This window comes from Octopus sinensis, linkage group LG3 (genome assembly GCF_006345805.1).
Source record: "Octopus sinensis linkage group LG3, ASM634580v1, whole genome shotgun sequence".
Classification (NCBI taxonomy): domain Eukaryota; kingdom Metazoa; phylum Mollusca; class Cephalopoda; order Octopoda; family Octopodidae; genus Octopus; species Octopus sinensis.
In genome coordinates, this window is record NC_042999.1 from 23,987,808 (window position 1) to 24,012,807 (window position 25,000).

At 37.5% G+C, this 25,000-nt stretch overlaps 2 protein-coding genes across 9 annotated transcripts in view; both read right to left on the reverse strand.

The window, feature by feature from the left end:
• The window catches only part of LOC115209150 (fibropellin-1), a 66,526-nt gene extending 55,509 nt beyond the window's left edge, over positions 1 to 11,017 (reverse strand). For 6 of the 8 annotated variants that reach the window (XM_036500898.1, XM_036500897.1, XM_036500896.1 and 3 more), the window contains exons 1-4: positions 10,904 to 11,017; positions 10,181 to 10,231; positions 7,232 to 7,798; positions 5,991 to 6,101 (exon numbers count right to left, since the gene is read on the reverse strand). In XM_036500898.1, the coding sequence (XP_036356791.1) occupies positions 5,991 to 6,101; positions 7,232 to 7,798; positions 10,181 to 10,231; positions 10,904 to 10,934 (760 nt within the window). In that variant the 5' untranslated portion in view covers positions 10,935 to 11,017. Of the gene's footprint in view, positions 1 to 1,742; positions 1,854 to 5,990; positions 6,102 to 7,231; positions 7,799 to 10,180; positions 10,232 to 10,903 lie in introns of all 8 variants that reach the window. The other 2 variants (XM_036500893.1, XM_036500890.1) reach the window with 1 other exon arrangement.
• Positions 11,018 to 22,207: 11,190 nt separating this feature from the next.
• The window catches only part of LOC115209153 (von Willebrand factor A domain-containing protein 2), a 22,329-nt gene continuing 19,536 nt past the window's right edge, over positions 22,208 to 25,000 (reverse strand). The window contains exons 12-13 of the mRNA XM_029777369.2: positions 23,622 to 24,182; positions 22,208 to 22,339 (exon numbers count right to left, since the gene is read on the reverse strand). Of these exons, the coding sequence (XP_029633229.1) occupies positions 22,317 to 22,339; positions 23,622 to 24,182 (584 nt within the window). The 3' untranslated portion in view covers positions 22,208 to 22,316. The remainder of the gene's footprint in view (positions 22,340 to 23,621; positions 24,183 to 25,000) is intronic.

Below are 25,000 nucleotides of genomic sequence, written 5' to 3' on the forward strand. Positions count from 1 at the left end.
TATGTCTGTAAACAGAGCAAACCTTTAAAAGGGTCTCCCCTGGGCGAACTACCGCAGTTTTACAGCGCTTACTATGATTAATAACGCAAATATACAGTTTTGTTATGAATTACGGTTTCAAACATTTCATTGTCTCTCTATCGAATCACTAACATATATACGAAACATATAAGAGTTTAATGACGGCGGCAGAGGTTTGTTTTACATTATTTTCGATCTCTCCTTTGGTATATTTTTTACAGGTTTCAGAGATTTGAGAAGACTGATAACCATCACGAAGGTAAACCATTTTTTTGTACGTTCAAAGAAAGATGCATGTTGTTGAAGCTGTTTCGTCGTGAAACTGTGTAAGCCGGGGAGAGCTTCGTCTCAGCACTTTCAAGCCACATCATATATTCGAGAGAAGGATGGCCTTAAGCTTTTTCATGTAAATTCCAAGCAAAGTGAGAAGAGTCCTTATCGCTATCTATCCGCTCAGTCGAAGTCGACTCTCGGTTACTCGTTGGATCAGTGTCCTCCAGTCAGTTCTATCCTGGGCCGCTTCTTTCAGATTGGCTATGTCCATTCCGGTATCACTCTTGATGGTGTCAAGCCAGCGGGTTCTTGGTCGGCCTCTTCCTCTTTTGCCACTGACCATTCCGAGCATGATGTCCTTCTCCAGGGATTTTCTCTGCATAATATGACCGAAATATGCCAATCTATGCTTGGTGATCCTAGCTTCTAGTGACATTTTCGGCCTGATCTGCTTAAGAACTTCTCCATTGGTGAGCCTCGCTGTCCATGGAATCCGTAAAAGTCCTTACATCATCTTAACTTTAAGATGTTGTTGTACTGCTTGTGCTGGTGTTGTTGTTATCAATATCAGCCATGATTATACTAGCGGAATTCCACGTGGTGTGAGGTATATTTTGTAAACTGCTCCGAGTTATCTAACGTTGATAAGTAACGTTGATAAGTGCTTCTCTTATAACTTAGCGAATAAGCCAGTTGCATATTTAAACTGGAAGTGTTGGCGTAATTGTAGAAGAAAAGGTTAAAAAACAGCATTATAAACTGTCCTCTATGTCCGCACGTCTGATATTGTGGAAGCACATGGCCCAGTGGTTAGAGCAGCGAACTCGCGGTCGAGGGATAGCGAGTTCGAATCTTAAACCGGACGATGTGTGTGTTTATGAGCGAAACACCTAAGCTCTAAGCGGCTCCGGCAGAAAGGTAATGGCGAACTTCTGCTGACTCTTTCGCCACAACTTTCTCTCACTCTTTCCTCCTGCATCTTGCAGCTCGCCTGCGACAGACCGGCGTCCGGTGGGGAACCTATATGCCAAGGAAACCGGGAAGCCGGCCCTTATGAGCCAGGCGTGGCTCGAGAAGGAACACGTCTGGTATTGACGGTGCTGTATTGAATGTCTGTCTGTCTGTCTGTCTGTCTGTCTGTCTGTCTGTCTGTATGTATGTATATATGTATGTATGTATGTGTGTGCGTGCATGCATATATCTTTCTTGATTTGAATTGAGTCTCAGGTATTCAAATTCTTTCTATGTATGTATAAATTTCATTGGTATATAATGCAAAGATCACACCGAAACTCGTACGTATACAAAATATTTTATCTGAAAATGCGCTCGAGCACACACAGATAACAGTCCAATTACGCAAGCACACACACATAAACACACCTACACACACACACACACACACCGAAATCCTTCAGTGCACTCAGATATTAAAAACCATGACTGACCTGTAGAACAATCATCTCCTTTGTATCCTGGGACACATTTACATTCGAACTTATCTCCCTTGTTGGTACATTTAGCTCCATTCTGACATGGGTTGCTACTGCATGGATCAACTGAAAGAAGAAAATTAATGAATGAAATAATTGTAAATTATTTTAAATTCAATTATCTAACAGTTTAAAGTTTTTCCCTGTATCCTTTAGTAAGATCTAAAGAGTAAAGACATCTTTGCTTCAGATTCTTTGAGAAATACCTCTGTTTTGTTTTTTATAATATCAGGGAAAGTCTAAGTTCCTGTGGTATCTTTTGATAATATCTCATATAGAAAAAGAAGCACTCCGTCGGTTACGACAATGAGGGTCCCAGCTGATCCGATCAACGGAACAGTCTGCTCGTGAAATTAACGTGCAAGTGACTGAGCAATCCACAGACACGCGTACCCCTAACGTAGTTCTCAAGGGGATTCAGTGTGACACAAAGTGTGACAAGGCCGGCCTTTTGAAATACAAGTACAACTCATTTTTGCCAGCTGAGTGGACTGGAGCAACGTGAAATAAAGTGTCTTGCTCAAGGACACAACGCGTCGCCGGGAATCGAACTCACGACCTTACAATCGTGAGGCGAATGCCCTAACCACTAAGCCACGCGCCTTCACATAACTCATATAGCAGTGCAATGTTAAATAACACAGAAATGTTTAAGCAGCAGAAGAAAATCGTTCATGAGCGGTGGTGATGTTGCTAGATGCGTCAACAGCAAATATTAACACACGCACGCGCGTTCGCACGCACACACGCAAACCTTGCATCATAGCATCATAATTTTGAAATATCTATAAAACCGTCAAAAGCTTGTTTATTTTTATGTTTTTTTTTTTGGTTTATTATTAGTGTTGCTTAATATGTTTTGCTAAAATTGCTGCTTCTTTTCAGATATTATCAGAAAAAAAGGTAATATAAATTCATTAAAATGACAGATCTATCAGACTTTCAAAGAGGTCAAATTGTTGATGTTCGTATTATAGGCTCTAGCGTAACGAAAACAGCCGAAATGTTTGGTGCATCAAGAAGTACTGTCTCGGAAGTAATGATAGCCTTTGAGAAAGCGGGAAAACCCTCCTCGTCGAAATAAAACTCCGTAAGAAAACCAAAACTTTCAGATAGGGACCATCGGAATCTTATGCGAATTGTTCGAAAGGATCACAGAAGTACAGCTCCCAAAATTACTGTAGAGCTTAATGACCACCTCGAGTACCCAGTTTCCACAAAAAACTATTTCCGGGAGCTGCACAAAGCCGGACTTCAGGGGAGTGCTGCAATCAGAAAACCACTACTTCCAAAAACAAACGTTGCAAAGCGTTTAGAGTGGAGTAAAAACTTACAAAAGTGGTCCCTAGATCACTGGAAGAATGCTATTTTCTCGGACGAGTCAACCATTACCTTACTTCCGTCTACCAGCCGAGTATACGTGTGGAGACGGCCAAAAGAAGCATTTGACCCAGACTGCCTCCTTCCAACTGTTAAACATGGTGGAGGATCTGTAATGATCTGGAGGGCTATATCTTGGAAATCCGCCGGCCCAATGGTTGCCCTTCATGGCAGAATTAATAATAGTCAAGACTATTTAAGCATTTTATCTGATCAAATTCATCCTATGGCTGCGAAACTGTTTCCGGAGGGAAACGCAACATTTCAGGATGATAATGCACCAACTCACACAGCTAAAGTTGTTATTGAATGGCACTAGGAAAATTTTCGTGAAGTTGAACATCTTATCTGGCCACCACAGTCCCCAGATCTCAATAGTATTGAACATTTATGCTGCATTGTAGAAAAACAAGTAAGGAGTCGATATCTTCCACCATCATCACTACAAGAACTGGAGACAGTTTTAGCTGAAGACTGGACAAAAATTCCTTTGGAAACAATTCAAACTTTGTACGAGTCCATACCTCGTAGAATTCAAGCTGTAATTACTGTAATTTGTTTGAAATTTTAAGGTGTTTCCATTATTTTATCCAATCCCAGTATATACAGACATACATTTATATAAAAGTGACTTAAGGGCCGACAATGCAAAGCACTTAACTAACTGACTTCAAATCTGGGAGTTTGTTTTCCTTTTTAATAAGAATGAATTATCATTATTTCTGGAACATAATTCTATCAAAAATATAATTAGAGTGTCACATGAAAAATGTATATTTGTTAAAAGTCTGACTGTCAAGCATAATGGACTATAACAAATATAAAGGGAAAAAGACTAAAATTGCTAAGATGGGGTTTTAGCATTAATGAGTTTTAGCATCATGGAAAAAATACAATTAATATATCTCTTTACTCTTTACTCTTTTACTTGTTTCTGTCATTTGACTGCGGCCATGCTGGAGCACCGCCTTTAATCGAGCAACTCGACCCCGGGACTTTTTCATTGTAAGCCTAGTACTTATTCTATCGGTCTCTTTTGCCGGACCGCTAAGTTACAGGGACATAAACACACCAGCATCGGTTGTCAAGTGATGTTGGGGTGACAAACACAGACACACAAACACACATACATATATATATACATATACATATACATATATACGACGGGCTTCTTTCAGTTTCCGTCTACCAAATCCACTCACAAGGCCTTGGTCGACCCGAGGCTATAGTAGAAGACACTTGCCCAAAGTGCCACGCAGTGGGACTGAACCCGGAATCATGTGGTTGGTAAGCAAGCTACTTACCACACAGCCACTCCTGTGCCTGTGAGCCAATCCTGCGCCTATATAAACTTTTGAGGACATATTTCTTATATCCCTTCTGTACTCACAGATTCCTTACGCTTGAGAGTATCTTGTGTCTCGATAAGGCAGCCATTTCACCTGACATTAAATATTGGTTGCAAATTTTGGCACAAGGCCAGCAATTTCGAGGTAAGGGGTAAGTTAATTACATCAACCCCAGTGCCCACTGGTACTTATTTTATCGACCCTGAAAGGATAATAGGCAAGGTCGACCTTGTCGGAATTTGAACTCAGAACATAAAGACGGACGATATGACATTAAACAATTTTGCTCGGCATGGTAACGATTCTGCCAGCTCGTCGAATTCACCTCACGTTAAATGTTGCTGTCATCAATATAAATGGAATACATATGTGTTCTATTGATATTGAGAATTTTATTGGGTGCAGGAGCAGGTGTGTGGTAAGTAGCTTGCTTACCAACCACACGGTTCTGGGTTCAGTCCCACTGCGTGGCACCTTGGGCAAGTTTCTCCTACTATAGCCTCGGGCCGACCAAAGCATTGTGAGAGAATTTGATTGACAGAAACTGGAAGAAGCCCGTCGTACACACACACACATACACCCACACACACATAGATATATATATATATATCCATATATATGTTTGTGTGTCTATGTTTGTCTCCTGACCATCGCTTGACAACCGATGTTGATGTATTTAGGCCCCCTGACCTGCAAAGATGATGAACAAATGTTTTCTTCAGATTGAATCAAGAAACTATATTTATACACATACATACACATACATATATACATACGTACCTACTTTCATACAAACATAGATACATACATGCATACATACCTACATTCATACATATATAGATACATACATACATACATTCATACATACAAACACACACACACATAGACATATATATATATGTATACATATATGGCCTTTTGACCACTCCCCTAAGAACAATAGCTTGTGCCCTGCTTATCTCCTAAATACCAACTTACCCAAAAACGTCCCCCACCAACACCCCATTAAATCTGCCTAAATGTATATATACCAGAACTTATTTTGACAGCCAGCTTCCTGAAGATTTCATCGGAATGAAACAGTTCTAGTCCTGTAGAAGCTCCTGCTATAAAATAAATTACTTTACTCTGCTATGTATTGAGTACCTTATTCACTGTGGTTAACCCCGACTCAACCCGGGACCTACATATGTATACATATATATATATGTATATATATATATATATATATATATATATATATATATAATATATATATATATATTACATATATATATATATATATATATATATATATATATATATATATATATATATATATATATATATATATATATATATATACATACACACACACATATATATATATACACTGTTTTAAATATGTATACCTGAATGTATGTGCGCGCTCGTGTGTGTGTGCATGCGTTTGTGCGCGTGTGTGTGTGTGCATGTATGTATGCAAACTACCCACCTATAGAACAATCCTTTCCTCTGTATCCTGGACGACATTCACAATGGAAATCGGTTCCTTTGTTTGCACATGCGGCACCGTTTTTACATGGATGGGTGCTGCAGGGAATATCTAAAAGAAGAATAGACCACAATTAATACATTTTCCTTTATGTATTTAAACAATTTAAACATTCACGTAAAAATATATATAAACTAATGGCTAAGCATTTTGTTCGACGCGCTAACGTTTTTTTTCTACTCTTGGCACAAGGCCCGAGGTTTTAGGGGAGGTGGCCAATCGATTAGATCGACTCCAGTACACAACTGGTGCTTAATTTATCGACCCCGAAGGGTGAAAGGCAAAGTCGACCTCGGCGGAATTTGAACTCAGGACGTAAAGACTGACGAAATACTGCCAAGCATTTCGCCTGGCGTGCTAACGTTTCCTATTTCTATACGTCAAGGACAGACAAAGGGATTAAGTCGATTACATCGACCCCAGTGCGTAACTGGTACCTATTTAATCGACCCCGAAAGGATGAAAGGCAAAGTCGATGTCGGCGTAATTTGAACTCAGAACGTAGCGGCAGACGAAATACCTATTTCTTTACTACCCACAAGGGGCTAAACACAGAGAGGACAAACAAGGACAGACGAACGGATTAAGTCGATTACATCGACCCCAGTGCGTAACTGGTACTTATTTAATCGACCCCGAAACGATGAAAGGCAAAGTCGACCTCGGCGGAATTTGAACTCAGAACGTAGCGGCAGACGAAATACCGCAAAACATTTCGTCCAGCGGGCTAACGTTTCAGCAAGATCGCAGTCTTTGGTTGAGTGAATAATGCGGAATAATAATCCGATTTACTGAAATAGTTATTCAAAAATACTATGAAAGTATTGTGCGTGGAGGCGCGTGGCTTAATGGTTAGGGGTGTTGGACACATGATCGTAAGATTGTGGTTTCGATTCCTGAACCGAGCGACGCGTTGTGTTATTGAGCGAAACACTTCATTTCATGTTCCTCGGGTCCACTCAGTTGGCAAAAATGAATGGCATCCCGTCCAGGTAAGGAATACATACGCAACGGAAACCAGGAAAGCAGAATTATGAAGCTATGTGACTCAGAAGAGTCTTCATTGGCCTACTATCGGATACAGAAATTATTAGAAAATTCCGCTGTCTTTACACAAATGTTACAACGGAAACACTAGTTTTGTAATCTAAGGGGAAAAAATTGGACAAAAAAATACTCACATAGGCAGGTTCGTGAAACAAGTTTGTTTACAATATTTTTCAAAGCTCCAAATTCTTCAACCGAAAACGTAAATTCTGAACTTGGTTTGCTGGCGATATTTTCAATTTCTGATTTTTTAGAGTTTCGTATACCAATAGCAAACACCATCGCACCAGTTTCACGTAGTTTTTCAGCAGCGATTTTTGTCCTGGATGGTTTGTTTGAAATTCCGTCAGTCATTAAGATGGCAATATTTTGGACATTCTTTCTGTCTCCGTATTTGTTTGTGAATGAACGGACTCTTAAACTATTCAATGCTAAATGCGTCATTGTACCTCCTTTACCATAACGGATTTTGTCAATTTTTCTGAATATTTCTTCCTTATTAAAATATGAGTTCAAGTTAAACTGATATTTAACAGAGTAGCTGAACGTAAGAACACCTACTCGGACATTTTCGGAGCCAATTGGAAAATGTTTAATGATATCTTTTGTAAAATCTTTCATTATTTTAAAGTTAGGCGCTTTAATACTGCCAGACTCATCCAAAGCAAACATAATGTCGGCATAATTTGTTTGACAATTCGCTGAAATATAAATCAATGACATCAACGCATTATTCATTATGTCAGTATATACACATACGCACACACACACACACACACGCACGCACGCACGTACACATCATATACATACATATACATAAATAAACATACAAGTATATATATATTGGGTCATCCCGTAAATAATGTGGGTTTTTTTTATACTTTTAATTTTCAAAATTAAGATAAACATAGTTCTATACGTCTATCTATTTATAAGTACAAATAGACAAATGTAAACATACATATAGGTACCTTTCTGTACATACTGTAGATCCAACTCAGTGATGGCCTCAAGTGTAGCATATGTATAAAAGAATACAAGTGGGGTTGAAAATTCACAACAGCTGTTTCGGTAGCATCTTATTAATGCATTCTTAGATTACGTCAAGACAAAAAACCGCCATTGTGCGTGTGCGTGTGTGTGTGTTTGTCTCTGTGTGTGTGTGTGTGGTGGGGGTAACATATATGATATGAATGTGGGCTAATGGATAAAGGAATTCAATCCAAATTCATAAATATTGTTTTCCTGTCTCCACGAATCTATATTATATACATGGCTGTCTTGTTCGGAGCTGAAAATGTAAGACATAATTTGTAGGAAAGTTATCTAACATAGGCGCAGAAGTGGTTGTGTGGTAAGTAGCTTGCTTACCAACCACATGGTTTCGGGTTCATTCTCACTGCGTGGCACCTTGGGCAAGTGTCTTCTACTATAGCCTCGGGCCGACCAAAGCCTTGTGAGTAGATTTGGAAGACGGAAACTGAAAGAAGCCTGTCATGTATATGTATATGTATGTATGTGTGTGTATGTGTGTTTGTGTGTCTGTGTTTGTCACCCCAGCATCGCTTGACAATCGACGGTGGTGTGTTTACGTCCCCGTAAATTAGCGGCTCGGCAATAGAGGCCTATAGAATAAGCACTAGGCTTCCAAAGAATAAGTCCTGGGGTCGACTTGCTCGACTAAAGGCGGTGCTACAGCATGGCCACAGTCAAAGGACAGAAACAGGTAAAAGAGTAAATTAAACAGAAATCCTACAAAGAAGATTGTCTATTTTCAATTCCTTTTGACTTGCCTCTTTCACATCATAAAGCGTGTTCCAAATTAACGTTGATTCACCTCTTTTTCTCACACTTTTCTCTATAGTTAAAAGTATCAGAGAGAATATATACCGGATCAAACTTTGTTTTACCACGAGTAAACTTTTTCAAAAGAAGGTATTGAAGTCAAGACTGCAATTCAGAACTGTTTCCATTTATAATGTGATATTATGCAGACTTTCAGAACCTACATAAATCAAACTGATGTATATGCAATAGTGAGTGTGTCTTGAGACACACTGCTCTATCTGACAGTAACGCATCAAGTGGAAAATCAATTGCGAACTCATATTAGAGTTATGGATTTAATTTGTCTATTGTATAGGTGTTAGTGTAGAGGCGCGTAGCTTAGTGGTTAGGGTGACAGCATCATGATCGTAAGATTGTGGTTTCGATTCCTGGATCAGGCGGTGCGTTCTGTTCTTAAGCAAAACACTTCATTTCACGTTGCTCCAGTTCACTCAGCTGGCAAAAATGAGTAACGCTGTGATGGACTGGCATCCCGTCAATCTGGGTAACACATACGTCATTGAAACCGGGAAACCAGGCCCATGAGCCTGGCTAGGCTTTAAAAGGGTGCATTTATTTTTGTGGAGGCGCGTGTCTTAGTGGTTAGGGTGTCAGCATCAAGATCGCAAGATTGTGGTTTCGATTCCTGGACCGGGCGACGCGTTGTGTTTCTCGTTGCTCCAGTCCACTCAGCTGGCAAAAATGAGTAACGCTGCGATGGACTGGTGTCCCATCCAGCTGGGTAACACATACGCCATTGAAACCGGGAAACTGGGCTCATGAACCTGGATAGGCTTTAAAAGGGCGCATTATTTTTTATAGGTGTTAGTGCTTATTTGTTGTACAGCAAAATACAAAAGAACGAGTTTTGCTAATAGTGCACTTACCCTTTACTCTCTTTTACTCTTTTACTTGTTTCAGTCATTTGACTGTGGACATACTGGAGCACCGCCTTTAGTCGAAGAAATAAACCCCAGGACTTATTCTTTGTAAGCCTAGTACTTATTCTATCGGTCTCTTTTGCCGAACCGCTAAGTTACGGGGACGTAAACAAATCAGCATCTGTTGTCAAGCGATGTTGGAGGACAAACACAGACACAAGTAAAAGGGTAAAACTGTTGGCGAAGAAAAGGTGACAATGTACATCATTAATTACTATAGGAACCAGTGTATGGCTAAAAAAGGAAAAAGCGAAGAGGTTGAACTTCTCGAATAGTCTGACAGAAAATATATTTTATGTATAATATCATACTTACATTTACTTTCAAGGGATTTCGATGACACTATATTGACCAAATAGCAAAGTACTGAAAGAGAAGAACAATTCTAAGCACAATATAATGATATATGTTTAAAAATGCCTTTACAAAAGTATACATACATACATACATATAAATATATATATGTATGTCTATATATATATATATATATATATATATATATATATATATATATATATTATATATATATATATAGTTAATCCAAACATAAACAAAGAGAAAACACAACAACGCGAGGACGTGGAACATGTATAGTGCTATTGGACGCTCAGGAAAGGAAAGAAAGAAGGAGGATTTAACGTTTCGAGCGGAGCTCTTCGTCAGAAATATGGAAAAAGGAAAGGTCCAAGGGAGGGACGACGGAGAAAGAAAATCGCCAACGATACACACGCGGTCACTATATATTTATAGGGAGAGTTTACGAAAAAAACAAAAGACGAAGACAGGTGGTGTAGAAAACAAACAGATGTATTAGTATAACGCTCAGGAATAGAAAAAAATCTTTTACGTTTCCAGCCTACGCTCTTCTACAGAAAGGTACACAGAAAAAACAAGGAGAGAAAAAATATATATATAAGGGGAGAGATAGGTAGAGAGAGAGAGAGAGATAGAGAGGGAGTGGGTGCATTAAATCTATTGGCTTTCATTCATTTTTTTTTATCCTGTAATATATTATTTGCCTCTAAAATTTGAACTCACCGATCAGAGGAAGAATGTAGATTGACTTCATGATTAGTCTTACAACTAATCAGATCTGACACTAATCAGTAACTGTATATAGTGGCGTTATATATATTGCAGCATCTCTCTCTCTCTCTCTCTCTCTCTATATATATATATATATAATATATATATATATATTATATATATATATAATACATATATATATAATACATATATATATATGTATGATACATGCACATAAATATATATGGTTATATATATATATATGTATATGTATGTATGTATATATGTATATATATGCATACATATAATGAGTGTGTGTCTGTGTGTACACGGATTTATAAGGGTAAAAATACATGTGTACTTATTTCTCTCATTTCACATTGGATTAAGGTATTATAATGGAGAAACACATGACAAATCTCACACACATGCGTAGGTGTATATATATATATATATATATATATATATATATACATAGACATACACACTTATATACACATATATTTGTGTACGTGTGTATATGCGTACTCGGCTATTAATCACGCCCATAAGTATATATATGTACAAGCACACATATACACAAACACATATAAGAGTATAAGCATTATATGAACATGTAAGGTATTAATATATGACAATGGAAGAAAATTAAATACCTGTTCACCAGCACCAATAAATTAATATACGTAATATTAACATCTGCAATTTTAATGCGTATCATGCGTTAGAGATTTCTGAAATATCAACCTCCTTATATATATATAAAACTTAGATAAAACTTAGATATGTTTCGACCAAAGATTGGTCCATCCCATGTCTAACTTAATAGTACCACCTGATAGTATTATCTCAGTCCTGTTTAAGTCAAGTTTTGTTTATGGTCCATTCATGTAGTGAGTTCTTGTTGAGTGAGTTGTATCCAGGTATGGGTGGCTTATCTGGTATTCCTTGAAGAAATCTGTCCAGACTCTGTTTAAAGGTGATGGGATCCTTTCCCTCCTTGATCTCTTTCGGGACAATGTTAAACAGGGCAGGGCTTGTTCAGGAAAATAAATTGTGTCGCAGTGTACCTATATGCTGTGATACTGAATTGAGCAAGAGGAGCGGCCCAAAGAGGTTATGAGATGTAATGGTGTCAGTGAAATGTTTTAAAATCTACTCAGCCTTTGTTCTTTTTTATCTCATTACGAAAAAAATTATATATATATATAAGTTGTTATAATGATGTTAAATAAAACCGATGGTTTGAAATCATTTAATGCGCCCGTTTCAGGCCTGCATAATGACTAATAGGAAATAATAGGAAATGCATCCATTACGGAAACCTTCTTCAGTTAAAGCATATATGTATTATGTATGTATGTATGTATGTATGTATGTATGTATGTATGTATGTATGATGTATGTATGTATGTATATATATATATATATATATATATATATATATATATATATATATATATATATATATATATATATAAAGTTAATCCAAACATGAAAACAAACAGAAAACACAACAACGTGAGGACGTGGAAGAAATATAGTATTATTGGACGCTCAGGAAGGAAGGAAGGGAAGACGGAGGAAAAAAATCGCCAACGGTACACACGCGGTCACATTTTGAATGCACACGCGGTAACATTTTGAATATATATTATATATATATATATATATATATATATATATATATATATATAATATATATATATATATATATACCTACTAGATTGGAAAGTAAGTCCTGTCACATTTCAAGATGGCAACGAAACAAATGTTTTATTAATCTTAATTTGCATTGTCAAAATAATGTTGCAAGGATCTGACTAACAGAGGGATCAAAGAGCAGAGTGTAAAGAGATTAAGGCAAAGCTTCCATATTTAGAGTTATAGTCACGACGGGCAATAAGTTGTGTGGCATTATCGTATAAGAGTAACATCTTTTACAACTGACCAATGATTGGCGTTTATTCTGCAAATCTTTTGTGCAATGTTACCAAGGAGCGCTAACGACGGTGCATCAGCATGGCCGCAGCTCTGAGCTGAAACTACGGAAAAAAATTGACAATACGTCTCCGAATTAACTGGTCTGTTTTGGTTAAACAATATGTGATACACTAAATGCTATATATCCCACAAAACACAGAGCATAGTTTCTTCCAGGTGTACTCCTGATTTGGCGAAAAACTCTTCTTTTTTCACTGAGTGCATTTTTTTCTGGATCCTTTCGTTCTGAGTTCAAATCCCGCTTTAGATAAAATAAAGTACCAATAAAGTACTGGAGTCGATATAATCAACTTACCCTTCTCCTCAAAACTACAGGCCATGTGCCAAAAACTAGAAAGGAAATTACTAGAAGCATAAATATTAATAAACTACTATATTAGACTCTGTAAAATATAACTGCGAAGTTTATATATATATATATATATATATATATATATATATATATACTGCTGTGACTGGGGAGAGTCATTTTCTTTTTGTGTCTTATAATTTAACACATTCACCGGTAAAATTTCCACTTATTTCTTAGGAAAATAAAAATAAAAATATGAAACAAGTGGAAATTTTACCGGTGAGTGTGTTAAAATATAATGCACAAAAAGAAAATGAATTCCCCGAGATCAACAAAATATGATTCAACACACGAACTCATATAAAGAATCTTGCAAACCAAATCCCAAAACGAAATACATATATATATTCTGAAAGAGATATAGCATAATTCTTAAAATATCTATATATAAGAGCAAATTCCATGAATAGAACCAGATAAACATTAAGCTTTTTTTGTTGATAAAATATTTATTTGCATCGAAAATGTTAATTTGAGGACATGACAATCATTTGCCCAGAGACACAGTTTCTGTTTTACAAAATATCTTATTGTATGCATCTCGCTGTCAGAGAACTTCGTTCGATTTTTCTCCATTTATTTTAACCTGTACATTTAATTAAAATTGTAACTGTTCAAAATTTTTGTAACTTTAGTATATTGTTTCTATACATCTACGAAGCTGATCTGTCAACGTCTGTTATTGAAGATTGAAGGAGACGGCAATAACATTAATCACCCAACTAAACACTGCTCAGAGCTGACTTACAGGATGCAGTCGGAGTGTTTGGAAGCTCACTGTTCTTTTCTACTCTAGGCACCAAGCTTGAGATTTTGGGTGGAGGAGGGGGGCTGTCGATTAGATCGACCACAGTACGCAGCTGGTACTTAATTTGTCGACCCCGAAAGGATGAAGGGCAAAGTCGACCTCAGCGGAATTTGAACTCAGAACGTAAAGACTGGCGAAATACCGCTAAGCATTTCGCCCACCGTGCTAACGTTTCATATTTCTTTATTGCCCACAAGGGGATAAACATAGAGGGGACGGACAAGGACAGACAAACGGATTAAGTCGATTAGATCGACCCCAGTGCGTAACGGGTACATAATTTATCGACCCCGAAAGGATGAAAGGCAAAGTCGACCTCGGCGGAATTTGAGCTCAGAACGTAGCGGCAGACGAAATACCTATTTCTTTACTGCCCACAAGGGGCTACACAGAGGGAGGACAAACAAGGACAGACAAACGGATTAAGTCGATTATATCGACCCCAGTGCGTAACTGGTACTTATTTAATCGACCCAGAAAGGATGAAAGGCAAAGTCGACCTCGGTGGAATTTGAACTGAGAACGTAGCGGCGGACGAAATACCGCTAAGCATTTCACCCGGCGTGCTAATGATTCTGCCAGCTCACCGCCTTTTGAAGCTCACTGTTCAATAAAGCTTTGTGTGAAACAGGGCAAAAATGCTAACGAAACTTATGAAGTGCCCCAGACTGCTTATAGATTAACTTTTTCACTGGAAGAAGAGGTTCAAGGACGGTAAAGAGGGGTTGAGAGAGGATGAGGGAAGGAGAAGGACATCAGAACATCAGAGCTGGTTCAGAAAATTCCTAATTTTCTGGATGAAGACTGCCGTGTGTCTACAACGACTCTAATCATCCTGTTTGGAGTCGCGTGAAAACTGTAAATCGAATTATTCATAAAGATATGAACAAGTTTGTCCTCTGGATGCTGAGTAAAGAACTTGCTGGTAACTTGACAGACATGAACATCAAAACTGTCCCACACCCAAATTTCCTTACAGACTAGACGTTGCTCTCTGTGATCTTTGGTTGTTCTCCAAGCTAAAGGAGAGAATCAGTGGGAGACGTTTTGAAGGTATTGAGAAGGAGTTGCAATAAGGGTCCTGAGCATCTTCATTTTAGAAGACTTCCATTGTGCCTTCATGAAGTGGCTAGAGCTTTACAAGTTCATTGACATAAGACGATCCTATTTGGAAGGAAGCTAGAGTTTTGTACTCCTTTGAAATTGATAAATATATCTCAAAAAAATGTCTGAAAACTTCTGGAACGCTCCGTCTAAGATTAGTATAACGAACATATAGGGCTGTCCGGAAAGTACGTGCCGAATTAAAGTAGCTTACCTTTCGACTTATATTAGAACATATTTGAGTCCATAAAATAGGATTTGACTACACCTCCATTTAGAGCACATTTTAAGCTAACTTTTTGTGGAAGAAGATTTATGTTCTTATAACCTGTGTTAATTTTGTAACCCTTTAAAATGGAAGATAAGAAAGTTCATTTTTGGCACTTGATGCTTTGGGAACCAGACAAAAATTGCTGCAGCTCGGCTGGGATGTGTTACCCCACCCTCCATATTCACTAGATATTGCTCCTTCGGATTTCCACTTATTCAGGTCTCTGCAGAATAGTCTTTATGGTAAAAATTTCAATTTCTTGGATGACGTAAAAAGACACCTTGATGAATTCTTTGCTATGAAACCACTTCAATTCTGGGAAGAGGGTATTTTCAAGTTAAAGGAAATATTGAGTCGCATTGTGCAACAAAATGGTTCATATTTGATTGATTAAAAATGTAATGGCAAGTATTTATTGACCTTTCTCTTTCCTTTAAAAATCGGCATGAACTTTCCGGACAACCCAATATCTGTGTTAGTCAGGCACCTGCTGTTTCAATTACACGGGAAAACAAATATCTTCTTCATAAATTTATAATCTTGTTTATTTTATACCACCACATTCATCTCTTATCCTCCAAATTGATTTAGAAAACATAGCGTGTGTATAAGTGTTTATACGTATCTATGCTAGAATGCATTAGTAGAAGTATGATTGATTGAATAAATTCATTTACAAACGCATAAAGTATATAAATACGTATGTATGTATACAAGTATGTATGTACCTTCCTTCCTTACTACATATGTAGGTATATATGTATGCATGCATGTATATATGCATTTATGTATATATTATAGGCATAGGAGTGGCTGCGTGGTAAATAGCTTGCTTACCAACCACATAGTTCCGGGATCAGTCCCACTGCATGGCACCTTGGGCAAGTGACGTCTACTATGACCTCGGGCCGAACAAAGCCTTGTAAGTGGATTTGGTAGACGGAAACTGAAAGAAACCCGTCGTATATATATATATATATATATATATATATATATATATATGTGTGTGTGTGTGTGTGTGTGTGTGTGTGTGTGTGTGTTTGTATATGTTTGTGTGTCTGTGTTTGCCCCCCCCCCCTCAACATCGCTTGACAACCGATGCTGGTATGTTTACGTCCCCGTAACTTACCAGTTCGGCAAAAGAGACCGATAGAAGAAGTACCAGGCTTACAAAGAATAGGTCCTGGGGGCGATTTGCTCGACTAAAAGGTGGTGCTCCAGTATGGCCACAGTCAAATGACTGAAACAAGTAAAAAGAGTAACAAAAAATGTGTATATATATGTGTGTGTATATGTAAGTATATATGCACGCATGCATATATGTGTGCATTTACGTATATATGTGTCTATGTATATATGTATGTACGTATGCATGCATGATGCATGAATCTATGTATGTAAGCATTTAAATATATATATATATATATATGTCTGTGTATATGTATGTATGTATGGATATTTTGTATTTGTTTTTTGAAGTTTTAGATTATAGGAAAATCGATATTACAAGATGTTTCTTAATCGAGAACCTCCAGACAAATATAGCAATGTAAATATACATTATGATACTTATTTAAATATATAGACGCAAGCATGGTTGCGTACTTAGAAGTTTACTTCCCAAGCTCATGATTTTGGATTCAATCCCAGTGTGTGGAACCTTGTGTCTTCTATTATAGCCTCCCGCCGATCAGAGCCTTGTAAGTGGATTTGGTAGACCATGCTGGCAGAAACGTTAGCACGCCGGGCGAAATGCTTAGCGGTATTTCGTCTGCCGCTACGTTCCGAGTTCAAATTCCGCCGAGGTCGACTTTGCCTTTCATCCTTTCGGGGTCGATTAAATAAGTACCAGTTACGCACTGGCGTCGATGTATTTGACTTAATCCTTTTGTCTGTCCTTGTTCGTCCCCTCTGTGTTTAGCCCCTCGTGGGTAGTAAAGAAATAGGTATTTCGTCTGCGGCTAGGTTCTGAGTTCAAATTCTGCCGAGATCGACTTTGCCTTTCATCCTTTCGGGGTCGATTAAGTAAGTACCAGTTACGCACTGGGGTCGATATAATCGACTTAATGCGTTTGCCTGTCCTTGTTTGTCCCCTCTATGTTTAGCCCCTTGTGAGCAATAAAGAAATAAGAAACTTAGATGGGCCAGTCGTGTTTATAGATGCATATATATATATATATGTGTGTGTGTGTGTGTGTGTGTGTGTGTGTGTGTGTGTGTGTGTGTGTGGTGTGTGTTTGTATGTGTGTGTGTGTGTATGTGTGTGTGTTTGTACATATGTATTTGTCTTGCGGCTGTGTTTGTCCCCGACCACCACTTGACTATCGGTGTTAGTGTGTTTACGTAACCAAGAGGTTCGGCAGAAGAGACCGATATAAGTACCAGTCTTTAAAAAAATAAGCTCTGCCGTCGATTGCACTAAAATTCTTCAAGGTGTTGCCCCAGTGTGGCCGCAGCCTAATAACGGAAACAAAAGATTATAAGCATGAATATTCAATCACATACGTGTGTATGTATGCGAATGATTATATATGTTTGGCCAAAAGTCACCCGAGAGTAAATCAAAATTCCTTAAATGCTATACTCTTTTACTCTTTTACTTGTTTCAGTCATTTGACTGTGGCCATGCTGAAGCACCGCCTTTAGTCGAGCAAGTCGACCCCAGGACTTATTCGTTGTAAGCCTACTACTTATTCTATCGGTCTCTTTTGTCGAACCGCTAAGTTACGGAGACGTAAACACACCAGCATCGGTTGTCAAGCGATGTTGGGTGACAAACACAGACACAAAACACACACACACACACACACACACACACACACAAACACATTTATATTTATATATAAACGACGGACTTCTTTCAGTTTCCGTCTACCAAATCCACTTGCAAAATTTGGTCGGCCTCAGGCTATAGTAGAAGACACTTGCCCAAGGTGCCATGCAGTGAGACTGAACCCGGAACCATGTGGTTGGTAAACAAGCTACTTGCCACACAGCCAATCCTACGCCTATCTGTAATTCTGTATTGACTCGAATAGAGAAATGTGTCACACAAGAAGGATTTAAGTTTGAATATTTCTCATGATGTTTCACATTTAGATTCTTTTATTAAATTTATTCAGTCGTTAAGCATAAATAAATCTTGGACTTAAATGGTTTTGATATACTGTAAGGTGACTTTTGGCCAAACCTATATATGTATATTATACAGAGTGGGACATAAAGATTCCCACATTGTGAATGAATATAAAAAGAGAAAAAATTTATTATGCTTTTGAAAAATTTATAATGTTTTGAAAAATATGTTTTGAAAAATTTATTATGTTTTTGAAAAATACAATTAAAAACGGTTTATTTTACTGGGTTTTAAAACCTATACTAGGCAAATGGTGGCAGTTTTTGGCAATACATTGATGTAGTCGTTCCTGGAAGTTCTCTTCTTTCAAATCCTCAAGAATTGGAGGACGATGTCGAATACGAAAATGGTAGAACCTAAAAAAAAAAAGAAGTGCTTGAGTAATTAATAAAGAATGCAAAAATGGGGAGTGGTTGTGTGGTAAGTAGCTTGCTTACCAACCACATGGTTCCGGGTTCAGTCGCACTGCGTGGTACCTTGGGCAAATGTCTTCTACTATAGCCTTGGGCTGACCAAAGCCTTGTGAGTGGATTTGGTAGACGGAAACTGAATGAAGCCCGTCATATATATGTATATATATATATGTGTGTGTGTGTGTATGTTTGAGCGTCTGCCATACCTCAACAAAGAGTAAGAATTGGTTGTCGGAGAATTTCTACGATTCCGCTGGTCCTATTTATTTCTGGCCTTCTATTTTCCTCGATTGTAACTCCGTGGATTACTATGTGTGGGGCGTGTTTGAGAAAGACACCGACCTCCCTGTCTTCAACATCAAGGCTAAGCTGGCGATCAAGATCAAAGAGGTGTTCGAAGATCTTCCCAGGAACACAGTGAGGAACGCATGCATCAGGTTCTATATCTGGCCTGAGGCCAGGTGGAAGCTGTGGGCGGTTACAGGAAGTAAACTATTATCTCACGCCCATAATCTAGTTGAAAGCGTTTGATGTTTTAAAAATACTTTTATTTTTGGATGGGATATTGTGCTTTTTCTTTTTATACAAACTGTCAAATTTCGTTGTACTGTTTAGCAAATATAAGATTACTGGTGTATTTCGCACATAAAATTTATAGAAGGAAAACTATGCTTTGAATATTAAAGTATTGCAAACAATATAATAATACTTATGTTTAGTGAAGTTATGATAAATGTGTTTTTTAAGACGTTCAGTCATAAATATAGATTTCTACAGCCATACCATATTTTTAAAACGCTCCCTCACTGATCCAAGGGCAAAGTGTTTCGTGCCAACACACAAGGTAAATTTATTGGCGTTTGACGAGAATGTTGGCGCATAACACAAGACCCTTCTGTCTAAGAAATTATGTGTATGCGTGTGAGTGTATATGCATATGTATATATATGTAAATGTGTGTACAAATACAGGGTCTTGCAGATAGATTGAGACCGATTTTAAGCAGTGGGTTTAACATTTTCGCTTTTGACAAAACCTTGCTTCCTTGAAAATCTAATATTTTTCTTTATTTTTCAGATAACGAGGGAACTGAATCGCTAACAGAAAGTCATAGAACAACAGAATCATTTCACCATTGTTGTTTTGGTGCGCGCCGAGCACACTGACAATAAAATTGTTAAGTTGGTGAAACTTCCAAAAGCCACAGTTTATCGTGTGTATAACCAATTTAAAGAAGAGAGAAAGATTGATAGAAGAGAACACAAGATTCGAAGTGATTCCAAGCGCAATCCAAAGTTTCTCGCTGGCTTCAAATGCCCGACTGAAGTCAACCCATCCACATCCATGACAACTCTTGCAAAGAAATGCAATGTGTCTCTTTCCATTGTATTCAGAGCTGTGAACAGGAACCTTAGCATGACTATCTATGTTCGACGATGCCATCACACCTCAATAGTCAAAGCCAAAATAATCAGAGCTCAGAGATGCCCAAAGCCTCTATTATTCATCAAGCACCACGTTGTCAGAAAAACTCGTGTTTATGTACTGGCAGAAGTCCACTGTGGATGCTGAGGTGAATGGCAGAAATTCTCGAATGATTGCATACAAAACTTCTGGTGTCTCCCCCGTGTTTGAGATTAAGAATCCTGCCTCTGTGATGGTATTTGAAGCCGTGGCGAGTGATGGAGGTGTCATGGATCCACAGTTCATTGAGTCTAGCTTGAAGATCGGCATATATGTTGTTCTTATTCAGGATTCTGCAACATGCCATGGGTTAAAAATAACACAGGCCTTTCTTTGTGAGAACGTGCCATTTTTTTAAGGCGTAGCAAAAGCCCAGATCTCAACCTTCTTGGTTACATTTTATGGGGCATATTTCAAGCAACGACCACACTCGGGTGTCAAGAGTCTGAAGACCTGCATCTTACCTGCGACACGCGAAATCAAAGGGGCGCAGGTCGCACCAGCTGCAAAAAAATCGTTCTCGTGTGGAGGCAGTAATTGCCCAAAGGGGCGCCCATATTGAGTGATAAATATGTTTGTTGTAATAAATCTTACAGTGAAATTGTATCTGTCTACTACCATTATTTTAATATTTATAACCAATGTTATGCATCGCAAAAATTGTCTCAATTTATCTGCAAGACCCTATATATGTGTATGTTCATATATATAAATTTAAACATACAACATGACTTAAAGATTTGATCAATTTAAGCTCACAACCTGACTTAAAGATTTGAACGTTAGTTGTGTGCATACATGTAAGCATATGGTTGTACGCACACCTGCGTAGACTGTATACATTGCAAACAAATGTCTTAATCTTTGAAGACGAACGCAAATTAGATATTTGCTTACCAGTTACAATTGATTTCCTGTTGTTGACTGTAGGCTAAAGCATCGAGAGTATTGATATTTTGACACATGTCTCACTATGTAAATTATAGACGGATACATCCATGTGTACAGGCATGAATATAGTCATATGAAAGGCGGTGAGCTGGCAGAAACGTTAGCAGTCCGGGCGAAATGCTTTGTGGTATTTTGTCCGCCGCTGCGTTCTGAGTTCAAATCCCACCGAGGTCGACTTTGCCTGTTATCCTTTCGGGGTCGATAAACTAAGCACCAGTTACGCACTGGGGTCGATGTAATCGACTTAATCCGTTTGTCTGTCCTTGTTTGTTCCCTCTGTGTTTAGCCCCTTGTGGGTAGTAAAGAAATAGGTATTTCGTCTGCCGTTACATTCTGAGTTCAAATTCCGCCGAGGTCGACTTTGCCTTTCATCCTTTCGGGGTCGATTAAATAAGTACCAGTTAAGCACTGGGGTCGATATAATCGACTTAATCCGTTTGTCTGTCCTTGTTTGTTCCCTCTGTGTTTAGCCCCTTGAGGGGAAAGCTTCTTACTATCTAGCCATACCTGTATCTAGAGAAAAAAATAAAATCGCAGATTTTACTATGCGATTTGCATTGGAATCGCTTAATAAAGATAATACGGAAGAACATAAAAATACAATACGAAAATTGTGTATTCAATTAACTTTTATTGATTGCTCAAGAAAGGATATTTAGTGCTGTATAACAAGGAGATTGGAGTAGAACTCGATACATACTACACCTACATACATACTACATAATACATATATATTATATATATATATATATTATATATAATAATATATATATATATATATATATATATAGATATAGGTATGTATGTATGTATGTATGTATGTATGTATGTATGTATGATGTATGTATGTATGTATGTGTATGTATGCATGTATGTATGTATGTATGTGAGTGTGCGTGTATATATTATTCTTTAGTTATCATCAACCAGTCTGAGATTTGATGGCTGGAAAAAGAAACAAAATAAAGGCAGTTAGCAAACGTAAACTAAAGAATATTCACAACACACATATATATATATATATATATATATATATATTCATATATTATATATATATATATATAATATATATATATATATATATATATATATATATATATATATTATATATATACATACTACACATACATACATATATATTATCATACCTATTTTGGTACCTGTTACAGGAATCGAACTACTTACCTTCTGCAAGATGCCGTTTTACTGTACTATAGAATGTCACCAAAAATATGTAGAAATTAAAAGTAAATTCGGCTATATCAACCCTGTGGTTAAGGCGGCGAGCTGGCAGTATTTCGTCTGCCGTTACGTTCTGAGTTCAAATTCCGCCGAGGTCGACTTTGTCTTTCATCCTTTCGGGGTCGATTAAATAAGTACCAGTTACGCACTGAGGTCGATATAATCGATTTAATCCGTTTCTCTGTTCTTGTTTGTCCTCTCTATGTTTAGCCCCTTGTAGGTAGTAAAGAAATAGGTATTTCGTCTGCCGCTACGTTCTGAGTTCAAATTCAGCCGAGGTCGACTTTGCCTTTCATCCTTTCGGGGTCGATTAAACAAATACTAGTTACGCACTGGAGTCGACGTAATCAAGAAATATATATTAACCATGTAATATAGTAACTAAATGGAAAATAATCCTTTTCTACTCTAGGCACATAGGTCCTTAATTTATCGAGCCCAAAAGGATAAAAGGCAAAGTCGGAATTTGAACTCAGACGAAATACCTATTTGTTTACTAAACACAGAGAGAACAAACAAGGACAGACAAGCGGATTAAGTCGATTATATCGACCCCAGTGCGTAACTGGTCCTTAATTTATCAACCCAGAAAGGATGAAAGGCAAAGTCGACCTCGGCGGAATTTGAATTCAGAACGTAGCGGCTGACGAAATACTGCTAAACATTTCGCCCGGCTTGCTAACGTTTCCGCAGGCTCACCACCTTGAAATCGAGAATATTTCCGAAGAATATATTAGTTGTTTTTCACAATTTATAGCCGATGAAGGGGAGGCAACTTCTCACAAATAATGTTAACTTGCATTGCAGTCACAGTGAACAAGGTTCGTACGGAATAGATTCTACAAAAGCCTTGCAGCTCGATCGGCAGAGACTGCCTGATCTCTGAGCTATGTCACCTACTGAGATCCTGCGATGTTACAAACGTAATAGAATAAAACATAAATGAAATAAAACGGAATATAAATAGAAAATATAATGTACTCACTTTCACATATTCTTTCAAGCATTGATTTCTTGATATCGTTTAGATGATCGAAATCTTTCACCATAAATGTGTGATCGGAACTTGGACGACTGGCGATTTCCTCAAGTTCATCCCGTTCAACATCTCCCACGCCAATCGTATAAACGGTGACGCCCGCATTCCGTAGTCGCTCGGCTTCTACAAATGCTTTGGATTTCTCCCTTATAATTCCGTCTGTCATTATTATAGCAATGTCGGGAACCCCTGGTCTATTGCCGTATTTTGTGCTAAACATCGATTGTCTTAGGGAGCTCAAGGCTTTGTATGTATATGTCGGGTACGATCCGCGATAGCTAATTTTATCAACTGCTGTTTGAACTTCATCTAAAGTACTATACGTATTTAATTTAAAGTTCTGAGAAACGGATTTGCCGAAAGATATGGCTCCGGTACGAACGCCGTCAGGACCGATATTGAAAGACGTTGTGATATCCTTCACGAAAGATTTAGCAGTGTTGAAATGTTTTGAACCGACACTTTTAGAATAATCTAAAGCAAATGCTATATCGGCTTTTCCACATGCTGAAAGAACGAGAGGCAAAAAAAAGGGAATTATCAGAAGCAATTATTATATCATTCAACATAATAAAAAATAAAAATGTTATTCGTTAAATAATGCACACACACACACACACACACACACACACACACACACACACACACACATATATATATGTGTGTACGTATGTATGTGTATGGGTGTGTGCGCCTATGTATGTGTGTATGCAAATTTGTGCGTGTGTGTTTGTGTGCCTACGTGTGATATATGCATGTATATATATATATATATATATACATGTGTGTGTGTACTGGTGTATATATATATATAATATATATATAAAATTATAATATTATATAGTGTGTGTGTGCATGTATGTATTATATATATATATATATTATGTATATATATATATATATATATATAGATATATATATATATATAATATATATATATATATATATATTGATAATAAATTAGAGATAAAACCACTATTAGGCAAATCAAACAATGAAAAACATAAGCAATACATAAAATTAATTTAATTTATATTATTTTAAATATATCAAAAGTATTAAAAGTTTAATACATATACATATACATATACATGTATATACACACAGACAGACACACACAAACACACATCAAAACGAGATTGGAAATACAGTTTTTGTATTATTAATTTATTGCTATTTTGCTATTCTCTGCTGCAGTATCGATATAAATGGGGATTTAGGTGTTAGTCAAGGGGAATAACTCAACCATATTTGATATTTCTGTGCTTAGTTCTACCCACGAAATTGATAGTGCTTTTAGAATACGACGCAGTAATATTAATACT